At 45.1% G+C, this 18,930-nt stretch overlaps 7 protein-coding genes across 8 annotated transcripts in view; 5 read left to right on the forward strand and 2 right to left on the reverse strand.

Annotated features, from left to right (window-relative positions):
- Positions 1-728, forward strand: part of H257_02291 (hypothetical protein) — a gene marked incomplete at both ends in the record, with an annotated part of 1,998 nt that extends 1,270 nt beyond the window's left edge. The window contains one exon of the mRNA XM_009825855.1: positions 710-728. Coding sequence (XP_009824157.1) covers positions 710-728 — 19 coding nt within the window. The remainder of the gene's footprint in view (positions 1-709) is intronic.
- A 1,268-nt stretch (positions 729-1,996) lies between these two features.
- H257_02292 (hypothetical protein) lies at positions 1,997-2,436 on the reverse strand (the record flags this gene model as incomplete). The annotated part of the gene is made up of 2 exons (XM_009825856.1): positions 1,997-2,132; positions 2,234-2,436. The coding sequence occupies 2 exons, from the start codon at positions 2,434-2,436 to the stop codon at positions 1,997-1,999; spliced, it is 339 nt and encodes a 112-aa protein (XP_009824158.1).
- A 4,452-nt stretch (positions 2,437-6,888) lies between these two features.
- On the reverse strand, positions 6,889-8,969 carry H257_02293 (hypothetical protein; the record flags this gene model as incomplete). Its single annotated transcript, XM_009825857.1, has 5 exons — positions 6,889-7,325; positions 7,680-7,793; positions 7,847-7,918; positions 7,983-8,122; positions 8,451-8,969. The coding sequence occupies 5 exons, from the start codon at positions 8,967-8,969 to the stop codon at positions 6,923-6,925; spliced, it is 1,248 nt and encodes a 415-aa protein (XP_009824159.1). The 3' UTR covers positions 6,889-6,922.
- A 393-nt stretch (positions 8,970-9,362) lies between these two features.
- On the forward strand, positions 9,363-10,238 carry H257_02294 (hypothetical protein). The gene is made up of 2 exons (XM_009825858.1): positions 9,363-9,965; positions 10,041-10,238. Exon 1 carries the CDS (start codon positions 9,378-9,380, stop codon positions 9,942-9,944), a length of 567 nt encoding a protein of 188 aa, XP_009824160.1. The 5' UTR covers positions 9,363-9,377; the 3' UTR covers positions 9,945-9,965; positions 10,041-10,238.
- A 3,601-nt stretch (positions 10,239-13,839) lies between these two features.
- On the forward strand, positions 13,840-14,658 carry H257_02295 (the record flags this gene model as incomplete). Of its 2 annotated transcripts, XM_009825859.1 has the most annotated exons (4): positions 13,840-14,057; positions 14,128-14,197; positions 14,272-14,421; positions 14,491-14,658. In XM_009825859.1, coding segments are annotated over 4 exons (518 nt in total), but the record flags the coding sequence as incomplete, so codon positions are not given. The 2 variants fall into 2 exon arrangements, with proteins under 2 accessions (XP_009824161.1, XP_009824162.1); XM_009825860.1 differs by having other exon boundaries at positions 14,272-14,658.
- A 1,384-nt stretch (positions 14,659-16,042) lies between these two features.
- H257_02296 (hypothetical protein) lies at positions 16,043-17,450 on the forward strand (the record flags this gene model as incomplete). Its single annotated transcript, XM_009825861.1, has 3 exons — positions 16,043-16,340; positions 16,474-16,652; positions 16,689-17,450. 3 exons carry the CDS (start codon positions 16,043-16,045, stop codon positions 17,448-17,450), a joined length of 1,239 nt encoding a protein of 412 aa, XP_009824163.1.
- Positions 17,451-17,937: 487 nt separating this feature from the next.
- The window catches only part of H257_02297 (hypothetical protein), a gene marked incomplete at both ends in the record, with an annotated part of 1,330 nt that continues 337 nt past the window's right edge, over positions 17,938-18,930 (forward strand). The window contains 2 exons of the mRNA XM_009825862.1: positions 17,938-18,163; positions 18,245-18,721. Coding sequence (XP_009824164.1) covers positions 17,938-18,163; positions 18,245-18,721 — 703 coding nt within the window. The remainder of the gene's footprint in view (positions 18,164-18,244; positions 18,722-18,930) is intronic.

Consider the following 18,930-nt stretch of genomic DNA (forward strand, 5'->3'; position numbering starts at 1 on the left):
GTTTTGCCAACGCAATGTCGAGAAGGCGTTGAATTTGGAGAATATGTCCTATGGAACGTAGTTGCGCCACATTGATTGGAACAAAAACCAAATTGAATGGAACATTGCACGTTTTTTGTAACAATTTTGTTTGTTTCGAATGTTTTTTATTTTTTATGGCCACTTTGATTGGAACAAAGTGCCAACTTGATCGGGAAAAGGTGTAGTACTTTAAATGTCAAGTATTTCAACGAAGACCTGTTTCTATTATTAATAACGTTATGTTTATTAATAGTACTGTAGATGTTGCCCACTCAAAGTACGGGTGAAGCCCTAGTCGCTGTCTTTCTCGTGGTCCAATCAGAACAGTGAAATTAAACGTTGGGCAGCTGACATTCAACTTTGTATTTTACCTCCATATATATTTGTCATGTCCTTCTCCTCAAACTCGGGCAAATTACGTTGGACGGCCCAATTTTGCTCGAAATTGTCCGTAGTACCGACAATTTCGAGTATGATGCATGTCATCTTCCGGTATTAGAGTGAGTTTTCACCAAGAATCCACATGAATTAATAGAGTGAGATTAACTGTAAATAGAAACTTCCTACATTTCACAAAACCGTCTGGCTGCTATTTCATAATCATTTCTCACCATTGAAGTAATACGAGACGTACCTTCGACAGATCTAGTCGTGCTGAAGAGATGTTACGTCTCAAAATCAAATTTAGCAAAGAATTGGTCGAGTAGTAGACTTTAAACCAAGTGGTATTTTTATAGGCCAGTAGATTTTGGCCACGAAGGTTACCTTGATTTAGAGCTGTATCCGTACATCGTATCCGTAGGCCATTCACCTTGGCCCAACGATTGGTAATTTAAATACTCGCAAATATTATAAAATATTACATGTTTGCCTTGATTCATTCTACTGTTTTGGTGGTCGCCAACAACCACATACATGGTTTAGTTTTTCATATGCTGAATTATCGTGTTTTTCACTCGTTTTGGCTATTCACACCATAAGCCTGGGTGTTTGTTACATCGACCCCAGTGTTTTAAGGGTGCGTCTGGCAATCCGTACTGTGAATTAGGATCATGTTTCGTTACAGAATGTAATTATAGGGAGGTCATTTATGCAACTCCCTCGCTTTTGCACATTTGAAAAGTGCAAATCGAATATTCTCGGGACCAAATTGCACAATTCACTGGTCATCATGAACAACTTTTGATATTACAAATGACACACAGCCATGGACATAGCACAGGGCATGCGCCGGTGTTGTACCGTACAGCAATGTACGTATGGTGCCACATCGTAGAAAACCACGCCATCTTCTTGTTCCATCGTATAGTACATGCAGGTAGCGTGTACTACGCGATGGAATAAATGGCCAAGGTGTTTTGATCACTTCAGCATCACATGTGATTATTATTGCTCAGAGTTATTTCGCATTTATAAAACACCAGTGAATTAGCTAAAACACCAGGTATTTATTCAACCACTTCACCTAATTCAAATTTAAAATAGTGATGTAGACCAACAATTAGGCCATATCAAGGAGTTTAGACGAGTGAATATGCATACTTTCCACCCAATGTTGTTTTGGACGGTGAAATCGCTTTGAATGTCATATTTTTATTGTAATAACATTGAATTTAATAATGCAAGGATTTCCTTTTGAAATTAACTTGCACTTGTAATCGTCAAATTAGATCTAAACTAGATTACATCACACAGATTAGATCAAATATTCATTCAATCCTGGGGGTGCTACATCGAAGTACATTGAGATTTGATTCCCCTCTGGTGTGGCAGTTAGTCAGGAGTGTGAGCACATGCCACAGGATTCCTACTGGTGCATTGCGAACATTCATCTTTCTGTCGTAGCTTACGAAACACCACAACCCTTTTACCAGGTGAAAGCTCCAATCCACCGATTCCCGGACGGAGTTCATGGACGAGTTGAAAATAGCCTCGAGTGATCCTGGAATAGCGCAGGGAAATGGGCAGATAGGGACTAGCGGCATTCATATGCTGGGTCGTCATACAAACCGTAGTACGACAGAACCCCGTTTTCCTTCATCCTGTCCAGTATGCGGCTCATGGAGAGCATGCTGGAATCGTGGCGCCGCCTCTCTACCGACCCGTACATGCTGATAAAGATGCACAGGAACGTTGATGCCTTGCCAGTTCAGAAAATCGCGACGGGGGTGACTGTTGTACACCGAACGTTGAAGGTTCTCGTGCTCTTAACCTTCTGCTCGCCCCGACGGACGGCTGATGCACTGCTTCGTCCGTTGGACGGCTGATGCACTGCTTCGTCCGTTGGACGGCTGATTTACTGCTTCGGAGTTGGTCGATAGTGAACCAGAACTTGTGCGCTGCCTTGGCGTTGTGCATGTCACGGTCAAAATTGTTGTTGTACGAGACTATTGGCTTCTCGGGCCTCAGTCTCATGAATTCGGATGCCATTACAGGGAACTTCAGAATGCAAGGCCTACCGAAGTATTCAACATTACAGCCGTAGTTTTGTCCAATCAAACAATTTCGTTGAAATTCTTGGTTTTGATTGGATATATTTTTATTATCCCGCCCGCGCGCATTTCAATAATTTCAAACCAATACTATTCCATGGCGCGCATCATGTACCCGATAGCTTTCAAGCTCCAGGCCCTGGGCCTCCTTGAGACAATGAGCGTATATCAGGTCGCTACTGAACTTGGTGTCGCCCGTCGAACTCTGCGAAACTGGGTCACCAAACGCGCTCAAATCCTTGTGTACAGAGGCAACAAGAAGCGCATGAAACTCACACCTGGCGGCCGACCCGAGGTGTTTCCGGACCCACCTGGGTTGCTTGAGTTTATCCATGGATTACGGGACTCTGTACGAGCCCTTACTACGATCCATATGGTGAAGCGCAATCAACGCGAATGGCTCGTGTCGTACTTGGTGGACAAAAAGCCAGGCTGTGGGTACAACTCACTGCTTCTTCTGCTACAACGCTTTTGCAAACGTCATGGTTCGACTCGCACGTGTCCGAAGCATCCTACAAGATCATCAACGAAGAACTCGGGTCGCATCTCTGCCCCTTACCTCCAAACTCAACGTCGATATGCCAGCCCCTTGACGTCGGCGTGATGGCGCCCTTCAAGCGGTACCTACGGGAACTGTGGTTGTTTGAAGACATCATCACAGGAGAAGACGAGGATCCATTTTCACTCACCGCCCGGCAGAACAGGTTGGCGTTGATCAAGAGAGCTGTCGCTGCTTGGGAGATGGTGTCCACCGACGCTATCCGTGGCAGCTTTGAAAAGGCACTTCCTCAGGAACCAATGGATTAATTCGTTTTTATATTATCTGTTGTGAAAGTTCAGTATACTTGGAATTTGTATGTTTTTTAATAAAAATTGGAAAAAGTTTGACACTCCCCGGGAATTGAACCCGGGGCCCTCCCTCAATAATGTTATGCCGTCGCACTAAACCGTTGCGCCACTGCGTCAAACGCTTACGCTTCTTCCGTGTTTACCATATAAATCATTGTACAATATTATACCAATAGTTTTAATACCACTCTATTCTTGAATGACCTCCTGAATTACAAGTTTGATTTCTTACAGTCAAACAACATCATTGTAAATTTGACTCATAATTAAATTTCCTCTATAATTTTAATAGCTCTTTCAAAGATCTGAATATTATTTTGATGGGCCAATGTCATTGGCAGAAATATACACCGTACTTCGAAGTACATTTCCCAATCAAAATCTGTTATTTCCATCCCACTCGAAGATAAGGTAGGCCTTGCATTCTGAAGTTCCCTGTAAGCCTTGACTTACGGTGAGAAACATGTCGAAATCACCATGGCACTGCTGCATTACGCAGGCAATAAGGGACACCAGCTCTCTATTGCGAAGGATGAGCGGTTGGGGCATTTTTGACCAGTAACGTAATCCGGATAATCTAGAAGTTAACTCAAAACCTTTCCGAAAGTACTGATATTTTCGTCAAAGTTGAGATTTAGATCTGCCCGGAAGTTTGAATTTCTGTTCACTTCCACAAGTTGAATCTTAACTGACAGTGAAAAGCTCTTACGAAAACTCTCTAATACCTATTAGAGATTCGGTATGAATTTCCGGACCCCGTTGAATCGAATCTCGCCGAGCGAATCGAGCACCAATCTCTCCCATTGGTCAATCCAAAATTACTTGTTGCTGATTGGCTACAATCCATTTTCGAGTTTCGACTGGAAAGGGAGAAGTGGATAATGGATCAGATGTCTCGGCTCTATTTGAGCTCGATTGAACGAACCATGCAAAATTGGGAAATTTGAAGAAAATCGACAATACTACTCTGTGCTTAATATAATGTATTAATATAATGCACATTTGGTTTGACCAATGAGAGTCACGAAACAAATATTTTCAGCCAATCAAAGCAAAACCAGGTGTTTCATCGAAATACATCGATATTATTGGTGGATACCTACCAATCAAATGCTGTAGATAACGTACTGCATCCATTTAATTGGCGGAAAAAATCTGCTGATCAGATTAGGGTGGGTGTGATAAGTGGTTGCTATTACTTCGAAGTATGTCATTTATGATCGAATCGCTTTATTAAAATAGCAGGAGGGTCACTCCATTTTCACTTGTTTCATGCCAAAACTTGAGTCTTCCGAATAAACCTGTATAATTGGATATTAAGTATCGGATTATATAGGTAAATACACCAGAATTGGGCGATGGAACGTCGCTTATGGCTGTATGTCGGCTCAGAGATATGGTGCGGGCGATTTCAATGAATAGCATGTAGCATTCAATCTTTAGGTTCACTCAACGGAGTATGAGCTCTCGGAGAGTTCCCTAGTAGAAATAAGAGCATGGCGCGGACACCGCCGTCCTCCCATCGTTAGTGGAGCTAAGAGCAACTCCACTCGTGAGTTGCTCTTACGAATAAATCGAATGAGATTTATTCGGATAATGTACGGATAGCAGCGAGATTTAATGGAGCCCCAGGGATAAATCTCAATTTCCCCGCCCATGAGATTTATTCCGATTCACACACACAGGCCACCGCACTCTGACTAGATGTAGCTGCTACGAGTGCGGCAACAAATGAAACCCACATGACGACTATCACATCATATTCAATCAAACGTTATACTAGAAATCTATCATGTCGAAGCGCATGCCGCAGTTCGACGCTGCAAATTATCTCACTCGTCTAAAAACAGGGCACACCCTTGAGCTTATGAATTATCACAGCATGCGTATTCTCATACCATGAGCCAACTGTGACGAGGACTCTGACAAAACAATCTACGTGGTGCTCACTAATTCGTTTACCCTGGTGATGCTGCCATCACCGCCCTCACAAACGGGGCGACTTGGTTGTCGCTGCGATGTTAAGGGCTGTGGTGACGGCGTCAGCAGAGTGGACACATGACCACTCAATGTAGCTGGGCAGTCGGTGGCGTTCAGAGGTCCAATTAAGCATCGACAGGTGTTATCGTACATGTGCACAGTTCACTGGACGCCGCCGTCGCATCACGTGGTCGTTGCTTGTCGTTCAACATGCGCGTTGAGTTCAATAAAATGGTAATTTTATGTATATTATGTGAAGGAACTTCATTTTACTCCACCAAATACTGCTTTGGATTAATAATTTTGATATTATTAATACTATGAATCCGGATAGTATAAATCTGATGGATTAATCGAGGCGAAAAAGTCCTATTATAGAACTTTCTGCGGTCAGATTTATGTTTGGATCTTTCAAATATAAATCTGACCCCTATAAAACCTGCTGGTGGGAGCAATAAGTCCGGGATGGTCCTATCTAAGGGTTATCCATATAAATCTGAGCTATAACTCCGACCGGTGGAGTTGCTCTAATGGACTGCACGCAGGTTAAACTGCGTTGTACGCCAGCGAAAACTTTTAGGAGAGATGTATAATGCTACAGGAATCAAAGTGTATGTGATCTAACGACATCTTCATAGCCTGGCGGGTGAAGCACCAGTTGTGACGTCGTACCGTCAAAACTAAGAACGACCTGGAAATAACCAATCAAAGAGGAGATCCTACGCTATCGATTGCACCGATCAGAAGCAAAAACGGTGAAGTACAGCCATCCCCCGATTTTTGCAGCCCCTACCAAATATAGTTTTACGGAGGTACTTATATGCAAGGGTTATATGAAGTCTTGGAGGAGTATACCTTCACACTAGATAAGGATATTAATCACATTCGATGAGCAAAAACTAATCGTAAACATCCGAATACCCTACACGTTTTGTGAAATGTGGTCGCACAATTTCTCAAAGCAAGTACACTCTCATTCTTACAGTAGAAACACTAACAACTCCTAGCTTGTTATCCAGTGCTCGAATTTATTCCGACAGCCATGTCATCGTGTATGTCGAGTTAACCACTTTGCAAGGATTTGCATGGCAAATGGACAACGCTCGTGATATTGTGATATGACTTGGTGCTGGCACCGCATTTGAGTTCCCAGTATTAATTTTTCAATATCCTGTTAAATTGAATATTCCATGGGATTACACAGGATATTCGTTTATACCAGGCTGCAAAAATCGGGGGATGACTGTAGTACAAAAATACCACCAATAAGAAATCGAATGTGACAAGCAGATAATGCAGTAAGACTTAGTCGTAGTAGTCAAAATCTGTGCGACTATACTTTTAATATTAATATACGGTATAGTTAGTACTGTATGTATATATTTATTACTCCGGAGTAATAGTATAGTTAGTACTGTATGTATTACTATATCCGGTACTACAGTATTACTAATTTATTCAGATTGGAAAGACGAAGACAGTTGTGTGTTGGTTTTCATGTCGTGTGCCATTGTGTGTACAGGTCGTCCCGTCGTGCATTGCAGTATTACAGTAGTAAGCAACTTATATTGGTTGTTGCATTACAATTTGGACGTGGTCAGAAGAACCGCGTGCTGTTTCGTGTGCGCTGCCAAGACCAGATCGAGAAATACACCCACGGCGTCGTTGTACGCTACCGTTCGAGGGGATCGAATGCAGTTGAACGCGTGGTCGGCTTGAGGCAAAGGAACAAAGACATCAGGCACTGCGTTTACCCGCCCCGTGACCTGCCGGTGGCGTTGAAGCGCGTGGAAGAACTCGCAGGTGTCTTCGATGGGGATGACAGAGTCAAATATACCGTGGACGCACAGAAAAGGCGGCACCACACTCGACGGTGTGTGCTGCAGCACATGGTACAAGGGCGACGCGCGTTCGAAAGCTGGTCGGTTCACACACAGCCGGGTGTTCATGAGCACAGCTTCGACGTAATACCGGCTCTTCTTGCTACGACAGAAATATATATATATATATATATATATTGTGAATAATCGATTATTCCAAATTGGAGAATGACTGAAGAGAAGGAAGGAATTGAGCAACCGTCCAAGCCAATCAAATCACGTTTGGGTGAAAAATTTCGACCAATCCAATGCACTGATTGATTGTCAGTCTAGTCGTTTTGCATTAGGCAAAACAACCTGATATATATATATATATATAGCAGTCAATGTACAAGCTGAATAGGGTCAAATGCTATTGGTTAGATGACTCACTCGAAAGTCCAAATAATTTGGGTGCGAAGCGGTGATTGATGATGTTTGATCATAAGTACACTAGAATGAAGAAGACGCCACGTACGCAACATCTATTCGCCCATAATGGCCGAAGCGGTCTGTGAGGTCGTGGGTTCCGTACGCATCTACGCACGCTAATACCGAGCAGTCGGCGTTTTCAAACCCAGGTTGAAACGTTCTAAATACAAAAAAGACGTTTATGAGACGTCTCATACGACGACACACACGTACTTGTCGTCCGCGGTGACAGCCACCAGCGATGCCAAATGCCCGCCCGCCGATTCGCCGCAGACGACGATTTTCCTGTTTGTAATAACATATTTTTAAAACGAAACAGTGTTGAAAAAGCAAAAAAATATAATTGTACGAAGTGTCGGCTTGAAGGGATCGTGCGGACGATCTCAAGTAGGCCACGGCGCGTTTGCAATCGATCAAGTGGTCCGGGAAAGCTACAAACGGAGCTTTGCGGTAATCTATGGCGCAAAACAGCCAGCCTTTTCGCCCAACCTACTAGTAGTTAGGCTAGTAGTATTGTTGTCTAAACTGGAGCGACATGGAGAATGAATTGACACAACCAAATTAAATGTACAAAAGAATCATTGGCAGAAGGATTTATCCAATCAGATTGCAGGAAGCCATCGTCAACGTAAAATTAGTGTGTGACTTCAATTAGTGTGATACCAATCACCACAGGACACCTTTTTACATACAAAATTCAGTGCAAAGAATCGGTCGATAGATTTGGCGAATCAGCACACAAGTCCAAATTTTGGGTAAAAGGATAATTGATAATTGTAGTTTGTACGACGAGTAGGACTAAAGTAGTCCTCCTTACTGCGTGCAACAACGTGGATGGAATGGTGGCCTTGGAGCCCAAGAGCCATCCGCCGCCATGGATAAACAACAACACGGGAGGCATCTCGCCGCAGTTTTCGTGGCGGTAGACGTCCATTTGCAGCGCATGGGGCAGCCGCTCGCCGACCCAGCCATAGGCTACGGTTTTGATCGATCCTGGGAACCGTAACGAAAATGGCAGCGGGTTCCACAAACTCCACCAATCGCTCCATGAACGGTTCCCAATTCGACTCTTGGCGTCCGCGGAAGACAACACGCCGCTGTCGACGAACGCGCGTCGAAAATACGCAGCGCTGCCAAAGTTGGCCACTGCCAGCTGCACCAGGCGGCCGACGAGGAAGGCGTGCGCAGAGACTAGACCAGCGTCCTGCCAAGTGGTTATTTGTGAGCATTTTCGGTTGGACAGCCGTCGAAGCCACGTTGCTATGCCCACGACGTTGCCGACGACAAGCAAGTGAGCGTACTCGCCCGTCAGCATTTGCCAGAAGAATCCGTCCATACCCTAGGAATTTGATCAGATGCTGCTTGTGAGGTTTCTGGTGGAGAGTACATGCCTCTAGTATGGGCGATCGCCGCTGCGTGTTATGGACCACCCGCAGCATGATCAGGAGGTACACGGTGTGGATTGCCTTTGAGATCGACGTCATCGTGCTTGTCAAAATGGAGCAAAAATACAAAGTCTCATTCATTGGCTGTATAATAGTTTATTTATAGCGAATCAAACGGTGTCAACACCGTATTAAATTGTAAAGGTTGGTTGAGTGCTTCGCATATCCAATCGCACAGGTGTATGAAACATTCACACAAATGATTGGTGTAAATATTCAAGGGATATCCAATCATAATCAATGCTGTGTGAATGTATGTGGTTGTCGCGTTGTTCCGTGCTTGTATTTGGCGAGTGACGATGGCAGGTGATGCGGCTGCCGTCACGGCGCCTTTGCCGACGTCGGTGGCATCCACTGCTCCACATGCACGAGGACTGGTGCGTATCCTTCTTCAACTTGAGGGTGCAACCTTACTCGTGGCTTGTGTGGTGGCGTACTACCGACTACAAGGCAATTGGTGGGTGTTCGCGGCGGGGTTTTTCGCCGGCGATCTGCTCTCTGTCGGGTACGCGTTTGGACCTGCCGTCGGCTGCACAATGTACAATACGTCGCACACGTTTGTTGGCCCTACTCTGATGGCGACTCTGTACTTGCTCTGGACCGACCACACATGGCTTGGGTTGGTCGCTGCCATTTGGGGAGCCCACCTCGGTTGGGAGCGCTCGTTAGGGTACGGATTGCGGTACCCCGATGGGTTTACAAGCACGCACATCACTGTGGACCAAGATCCTGTCGAGTATGTGCAGCACCTATTGGAACCAACGAAGGCCACCAACGAAGGCACTGCCAGGTCTGGGATTTCCACAACCACAGTGCCGAATTACCAATCCACCGCTCCTGCTACTGCTCGAGACGACCAAGTGTAATCTTACATGTAAATACTCCTGGTAACGTTACTATATGTGGTGCTGTTCAAAACTGAACACAGCGAAATGTTGAAGCCAGCTCAAATCCAAGAGTAGGACAAGAACTCACACCCATCGAGCCGAGTTCGTAGCGAGTTCTGCCGTCAGCGGTATTTCGGGTCAATCAAACAACTTACAGTTAATTACCATTGCGACAACATTTCCTAATAATTTCGATGATCCAAGAAATGGTTTAATTCGCTTCCTGATTGTGTTGTATGATAACTCGAAATAAATATGTAACGTTAACAGCAAATCCACCCGCTCAGATTTATATGGATTACCCTACCTAAGTACTTGTACTAGATAGATAGCACCACCCAAGGACTTATTGCTCCCACCCGTTGGTTTTATAGGGACCTGAATAAATCCAAACATAAATCGACCTCCTCGGAGAATTATAGGACTTTTTCGCCTCGAATTATTCGCGAAGAATTCTCCGATTAAAAGATTTCCACTGTTGTTTTGACCCGAAATACTGTTTCACTGTCTGTAACCTGGGATTCCGTCCTACGCGCAGTGAGTACAACTTTAAATAACCAAGTTGTCCACCCTGCTACTGCCGCCGCCACAGCCCTCAACATCGCATCGACAACCAAGTCGCCCCGACTTTGAGGGTGGTGACGACAGCGGCAGCATGGTGAACGCATCGGTGAGCACTGGATTCAATCCAGTGCTCTATCCACTTCAAGGTGAGCTTATCCATGATGAGCCAACTGTGTTGTGAGCTCATCGTATGACAATATATTTTGCTCAAGAGTGTACCCTGCTCGAGGACGAGTGAGATAATTGCGGCGCCGAACTTCGGCATGCGAATCGACTAAGTAATACATGTCTGTGATGTGGTAGTGGTCATATGGGCATCATTTGTTGCCGTACTCTGGCTAAACGCTTACCGAGCTGTGTGTGTGAATTGCGAATAGATCTGATGGGTGGGGAAGATGAGTTTTATCCCTGGAACTCGGATATGTATGCAAACTTCCTCTGGTTCAAATACTGAAGCTCCCTGCTTCCAAAACAAATCTTCTTTTTTAATAAATTATACAAATTGTACAGTGTTCATTGTCGTGTGCAAACGTTTGTGTACAGTATTCACCCAAACAGTTATCACAGGACTTTATGGTCCGAAAGCGTTAATGAGCGTGGCGTCCACGTTCCCCGACCAGGGTCTGCACGTATATTTCACGTGACGGAACTGTGATCAGCCGAATATCAGCTGCATTCATTCTACCATATAACACCAAGTTACAATGGCCACGAAGTTAAAATTGCAGCGTCGAATTCCCCGTTTTAAGCTTTATCCGAGATCAATTTTCGTACAGATCAAATTTAAGAGCTTGAATATGCTTAGGGCATGTTCCAAGTACATATTTTTAGCAAATGAAAAAATGGTCCCAACTACAGTTTCCAACTTTTTGAGCTCGTTTTCTGCGATTTTTGACCCAACACAGTGAAAAGTCGTCCTTGCCTTTCTAAATTGTGAAAGAGAATGTGGTAAATCGATTTTGATTGGCTCATGCTTTTTCTGCAAACAACTTGGAGCTGCCACTCATTAAAAATGTCAAAATTTTGGCTCTGAAACAATTTTTACACTTGTTTAAAGTATGCGATTATTTAGGCTTCAGCGAAGTTAAATTATCATTTGACTGGTAAAGCAAAATATTCATTTTACAGTACCTCCAGGCCCTTCTCCTGGCAGCTACAATCCACTGTACATGGCGCCACCGACCTCGGGAGGGAAATCAAACAGCGGATATCTTGTCCAAATTGGTGGCGGATGGTTGCGCTTCGTACAACTCCCTGGATGGACCGGAGTCCTTTCCTCTACCATCACAGCAGCTTGCCCCGCTCTATGATTTCCTGGACCTGGATCTCGCCTTCAACCCTGGGTAGCCCCACACCATTTTCCCCAGTAGTGTAGCTTTGTCTGTATAAGGTTACCAGTAATCCAAGCTTACCAGCAATCCATCAACTTACTACTAAAAATTAATATTATTTTTTCAATGTAAGTAGTACTTGTATATTACAGTACTACAGTACACATGTTTATTTGCGGCAGACATAAAATCACCCGTGGGATTTATGCAATGAGATTTATACGGATAATGTACGGATAACAGCGAGACGTATTATCTTTACCGGCTATCAAAAGGCACCCTTGTGTCGATGAGTACTGTAACTTCCCTTCCCAAGTACAAATGACCTCGCACAATGGTACGTGCGTGAGCTCGTACATACTACTATAGTATGTATAACGTTGGCTCAAAATTCACAGTTAACGTTACAGTAACGTTCGTGCCGGTTTGGAATAATCCCCTCATTATTGTCGATTTGATACAAATTCGCCGACCAAACCGATCCATAATCGATCTGATTGGTTGAATTTCATTGAGAAGGTTTTGATTGGCTAATAATTTTGAGCTTATCTGAGGTAGCCAATCAAATCGATTTAAATTCCAACGAGAAACCACGCCACAACACGAAATTTCTCTCGAAAGCACAATAACAGTAAAACAGTTTCACTGTTGTTTTGACGCGAAATACTGTTTCAATGAGGGAATTATTACATCCGGGTACACCCTTTCGCCAGTACAGTAGCCCTGTAACCTGGGACTCCGTCGTACCCCCGGTGAGTACATACGATGCTAAATCCTCGGGGTTAACTGCATCGCTAGTGGTTAGCTATCGCTAACCACTGAGATGCACTTACCCCTAATAAGAGGTGAGGTGGTCTGAGCATACAAAGTTCCTTATGAATCTCATTGAGACAGTATTTCGGGTCAAAACAACAGTGGAACTGTTTTTACTGTTAATGAGGGAATTGTACGCCGGTTTTGCGAACAACTTCTGAGAATCGTTGCTGGTCACTAGTACATGTATCGATCAAAAGCAGAAATGGGATGTGTAAAGATGGCCGTAGAAGAACACGGTGGAACAAGCCACGAGTTTGAGTACATTCCGTACGTGCAGTGGTCATAGTGGTATACCGATACCACAATCGTGAACACGATTTCCATTCCGTCGTCGGTGAATTGAAGTCGAACGTCTCAGTAGCCACGTCATTCCCAATTATTTCCTGCAGAGGTTGCGAAGTGTAGCTTTGACTCGCCGTGCTGTTAATAATTTCAGCCAATGGTTGACTCACAGTCAAACCCAATTGCGTTTTTGTGCACGCTTTGAACCTGACCAGCATAGCACGGAATCCAATACGTGGGACAACCCTATCAATTGTAAACGCAATACTAGTACAAGAAAGTACTGTACTACTACAGTACTGTACTACAGTGAAGTGGTACACTGGACGTACGCACGTACTAGTATACTAGTACGGTACTACGAAGTAGTACAGTACTTCAGCGTCGATCTCGCTGTGTCGGCATTTCTCAAGCATAGAGAGTGGCATGGTATTCGATGCAATGGGTTTTCTTGAATTCATCAGCCCTCAATGACTCAATAATGTGCGTCGTTGACATGCGGAGATTTGGACTGCCAGCCAGCATACCAGCATACCACCACCACTGAAACTCATCAACCATCTGGCCCAAAGTCACAAAAATACGCAGCATCACTAGGTCCAAAATCTGGCGTGATTGGTCACCCGACGAGAAGGTCAGCATGAGTTGTGATTTCGATGCCGCCACAATTGATCTTGGGGAATCACCACGTGTTTTGGTGTCAGTCATTAAGGTGGTCATGTTTGGACGATTACGAGACTTGAGCACCGAAACCGTATGCGGCAAACTAGGATCACGTAGTTCCCTTGGATAAGTCTAGGTGGACGGAGCCAATACACATGTAGGGTCCTTGCACCCAAACGGCACGGTGACCTTCTCGTTTGGTTGCTATTCTCCAATCGTCATGACCACGGTCGCACGTCAAACCCATCCCTCATTCGCAATGGCCCAACCCTCAAAGTACGCGTTGGAATTCATTCTCAATGCACCCTCGCCCAACGAAAAAATGTTGTTTTCCTTCCCCACAAATTTACCCACGGCGGCGGCTCCGTCCAGGGGCTGTCGGATGCCCGACTGCGATCGCGTCGCCATCAGCCGAGGCGTGTGCATTCGTCATGGGGTACGTTCATCCTTCCCTGGCGTAGTAGTTGGCATATAGGTACTAGTATCTCAAGAAATACCACTGCTAGGGCGGTCCCCGGTGCTCCGTCGCTGGGTGTCGAAACGGTGCAAAGTCTCGACGGTTGTGCTGGAAGCACGGTACATATGTCACTATTGTTATATATATATTCGTACAAATACAGAATATTGACATCAACGTGGCGTGAATTCAGGGGGTTCAACGAAATGCACCATCGCCAGCTGCAACAACCGGTCCAAAGCTCGGGGGTTGTGCTGGTCACACGGCGGAGGCAAGCCCTGTTCTCAGAAAAACTGTTCTCGGACGGCCTTGAGTCGTGGGTTATGCTGGGCCCATGGAGGAGGTATTAGATACATACACATCCTGTTTAGGAACTTCCAATGGGCTCAGCAGATGTGTTGATATGTTGCAGGCAAGCGATGCGAGGTGGACGGGTGCAAGCGTCCTGCGTACGAGCGAAATGGAAATCGTTGTGAAGTTCACCAACCATGACCGTGTGTATCAACTCAACCGCGGGCTGTCGCTGTGAATGCCAGATCGCTTTAATTTAATCAATGCCATGTAATTACTACGCACTACAGTACTGTACTACAGTATGTATGTACTACGGGTAGCACCTCCGATATGAAATGATTGATATGGTGCATTCCATCTATAAACCACCTAAGAAATTTATGTTAACTGAAAGTCAAATACTAATTCACCCAACCTCCATTATATTTCACGTCGAATTGAAATTTGGCCATTATATTTCACCCAACCTCCGATATAATTCACCCAACCAACACTTAATTTCACCTTTCGAAAATATATTTCACCTGACCCCCGGTATATTTCATGAAAAGTAAATTAAAACCAACCCACGCAACATATCTACGACATCTACGGCTCAAGCACTAACGTCCATGTCTTCCATGTTCTCAGCACGACATAAAACGGCTCAAGGCCGGCCGTGTACACATGCAAACAATTCGGCTCAATTCCTAATTCATTGTTGAGTTAAATCTTTTAAGTCTGTCCGTCTTGCGGTGGCCCCATAAAGACCGCGACTCGTTCACGCAAAGATGTCTTTATGCGGCTCTTCAACGCCGGCCACATATTCTCGATCGGGTTCAACATCGGGGAGTACAGCCCTAGATTTAAGAACGAAGCGGTGTTGACACGTTATGTTAGCGGTCAACAGTGAGACGTACTGGAGTTTGTGGTGCAGGGAAGGCCTCTTCCACAGAGCGCAGATTCAAAAATGGTGAAAGCGCGCGAAACTCTTCGCGCGCAACTTCGATCTTTCTAACGTTAGAATCCCAGCTCGAATAATAACAACTTTTAGTAAATTATATTTTCGAAAGTTGGAATTAACCGTGAAATATATCGCTGATATTTTACATCGGCGTGAAATATAATGGAGGTTGGGTGAATTATATTGGGGATTCGGAGAAATATATCGGAGGTTGGTGGAAATATATTGAAAATAAGCTGTAATTAAACGCAAAATGGTGTAGTATTATATAGAATTATAGTGTACAGTGTATATAGTAGTACAGCATACTAGTATTTGTTTGGCGAAAGGCTCCCGAATAGGGAGATTAAATACTGTTGTAACCTCTAAGATCTTATCATTTTCTGAATTGACTGTGAAGGTGGTGTCGATGTCGATGGCAATGTCCCGTTAGAAATTATATACTACCTCCAGCCGGATTTAAACCAGCCATAAGCGAAAAAGCTGTATATTTTCAACAATATTTCAAATTTGGAAAATCCGAAAATATCAGTGTAAACAGTTTAATTCGACGAATCACAGTGGCTTGAATTCATAAAAATATGAGCAATTTTGTGTTGGGCAATATAATTTCAAAATATCATACTCAAATCAAGATAGAATTGTACGGATAAAACTAATTCTATCCGAAAAAGCAGAATGATGATTAATATTGAGCCGCAATTCGTTTGTGATTCGCGCGGTTTCCATGAAAGACCTCACATCGGACCAGTACCGCGCAGTGGTGGACCACCTCCTCTTGCGCGTTGTCCAAAAGCCATGCAAACTTCAACGCGGTGCCATAAAAGACGTGGCCCGCATCTTTGGCCGCAATCGCCACACGATCTCCGAGATTTGGATGCGTGCAAACGTATCACTTGGCGGCGACCTACCCATGCGTGAAATCGTATGCGAGGAAATCTCAAGCCAAAAGAAGGGCAGGGTCGCTCGAAAGCAAAAGTATACCGATCTACCCGCACGTATCCGAGCCGTTCCTGCTGCTCAACGTACTAATGTACGTAGCTCATGCCATTGGTATCCCTCCAAGCACGTTGAAGGACTACTATAAACGTGGACTCTTGGTGAAGTACAATTCTCATGTTAAACCTAAACTAACCGTTGTCAACAAATTGGCTCGAGTCAAGTGGGCCGTCGACTTTGTACAACCCGATCAAAACGTGTCCTTTGAAGACATGTACGATTACGTTCATGTCGACGAAAAGTGGTTCCACGCAACACGAATCAAGTCCCGACTGTACCTCTTACCTGGTGAGCGCCCTCCTCATCGCTCAACCCAAAGCAAGCGGTTCATCACCAAAGTGATGTTCCTCACCGCCGTCGCAAGACCTCGGTAGGACAACGACAAGTGCGAGTGGTTCGATGGCAAGATTGGGACGTGGCACTTCACTGAAGTTGTGCCGGCTGCACCATCGTCGCGCAATCGGCCGGCTGGGACACTTGAGCTTCGTCCTATCAACGTTACGAGGACAATTTACAAGCGCATATTGATTGACAACGTGATACCAGCAATCAAAGCCAAGTGGCCAGCGGAAGCAACTCGAAGCGTCATCATACAGCAGGACAACGCGCGACCTCACGTCTCTCCATGGGACATTGACATTGTTCAAGCCTGCACTTCGACCGGATGGTCAATGCAACTAAAGTGTCAGCCACCCAACTCACCTGACTTGAACCTCCTAGACCTTGGCTTTTTCATAGCGATCCAGGCGCTGCAGCAAACGCACCACTCGAATACCTATAAAGACATTGTGAATGCAACCACAAAGGCGTGGCGCGATGTCGAGCCATGGTCATTGGAACGCAACTTCCTTACCTTACAGTGTTGCCTCTGTGAAGTTATTGCGTGTGCTGGGGACAATTCCTACAAGATTCCTCACATGAAGAAGGCAGCGTTTAAGAAGTGTGGACGTTTGCCTGAGTCGGTGCAGTGCAGCCACGATGTCGTTGATGCTGGCTGCACGTTGTTGGCCCAGCACGACTTGGACAGCGTCATGCGTGAATTGTCGCTGCAAACTGCCAATGACTTGGAAATGAGTGAGATCTTCACTGCATTGGAATCGCTTGAGATCAGTTGCGAGGATGAGAAAGGAGTGTAGGTTTTGCATAAAAAAATAATTCTATATGAGTTTCATTATGACCTGTCACTATTTTACACCGCTATTTGTATTGAATTGTATAATTATTTAATATATTATGGGGGTCTCTCGTGTGGCGGGTTTATTTCCGACTTTTACAAATTTCGAAATGGCAGGTTTAAATCCGGCTGGAGGTAGTACTACTCTGGTCCGGAATAGTTGTCCCATTGTTTTTGGATTGGCGGATTTTTTCTAGTATTTGTTCAAATGGCGTGATGATTGGTGCAATGGAAAGCGCAAGATCTCTATTTTCATTGGTTACTTTCTGCATGTTCTGAATTGCATTTGCTCAAAAGTTGTGGGCAAGCAAAGTGAGCGGGAACAAATCTGACACACAAATCAACCCGTATAGGACTCATTCTCAAAGTTGTCGCGTTCAGACTTCGTGCACCATACACAGAGCCACTAAGGAGCACCAAAAACACGGCTGCGCCTCAGAACGATTCGAATGGCGTCTCAAAGTGGCACTCGCCACCTCACGCCAGCCGAGCGACGCACTGCCTACGAGCTGCTCCTACAGAGCCCGTTCAATGGCCGCCTTAAGTACGGCGCATTAAAGGACTTTGCTGCCCACTTGAAGTGCCACTGGAAGACTATATCGCGAGTGTGGAAGCGTGGACGGCACTCGCTCTCCAACGGGTCACCGTATGCCGATGTCGCCTCGAAACTCGAGGGTAAATCCTCCAATACATTATATTTCACATTCAAATCATTAAATTACACAATTATTGATAATAACAGGAAAACGACTTTAGGCAATTCGGGTCGAAAAAAGTCACGTTTGGCTGCTGATTTCGAGGGCGCAATCAAGAGTGTGCCAAAGCACCAGCGTCAAACCCTCAGTTCTCTTGCGGCACCGAGTGGACTTCCGAAGACGTCCATCGTCCGTCACATGCAAGAGACCAAGAGGCTGAAATCCCGAGCCAGCTACATCAAGCCCATGCTCACTGAAGACAACACAAGGGCGCGTCTCGACATTGCCAAGTCTTTTGTTCGACATTTGCCAAGTGGAAACCATGCTTTCGTCGACATGAACGAGTATGTTCATGTAGATGAGAAGTGGTTCTACTTGACAAAAGTCAAGCGAAAGTTTTATGTCTACGACGATGAAGAAGTGGCCTTGCGCCTTGCGTGCGGCGCAGTCCAAGCAGTTCATCACCAAAGTTATGTTCTTGGCAGCGGTGGCCCGGCCTCGATTCGACCACACGAAGAAGGCGTATTTCGACGGCAAGGTTGGTGTGTGGCCTTTCGTCGTTGTCCAGCCCGCCAAGCGAAACAGCAAAAATCGCGCGAAAGGGACCCCCGTCGTCGTCCCACAAGTTGTGGATGGCGAAGTTTACAAGAAGGTCATCATCGACAAGGTTGTCCCAGCCATTTTGGAACGATTCCCACCTCGTGCCCTGTCCCGTGGTGTCGTCATACAACAAGACAACGCGAGCCC

This window comes from Aphanomyces astaci (genome assembly GCF_000520075.1).
Source record: "Aphanomyces astaci strain APO3 unplaced genomic scaffold supercont1.4, whole genome shotgun sequence".
NCBI classification, from domain to species: domain Eukaryota; phylum Oomycota; class Saprolegniomycetes; order Saprolegniales; family Verrucalvaceae; genus Aphanomyces; species Aphanomyces astaci.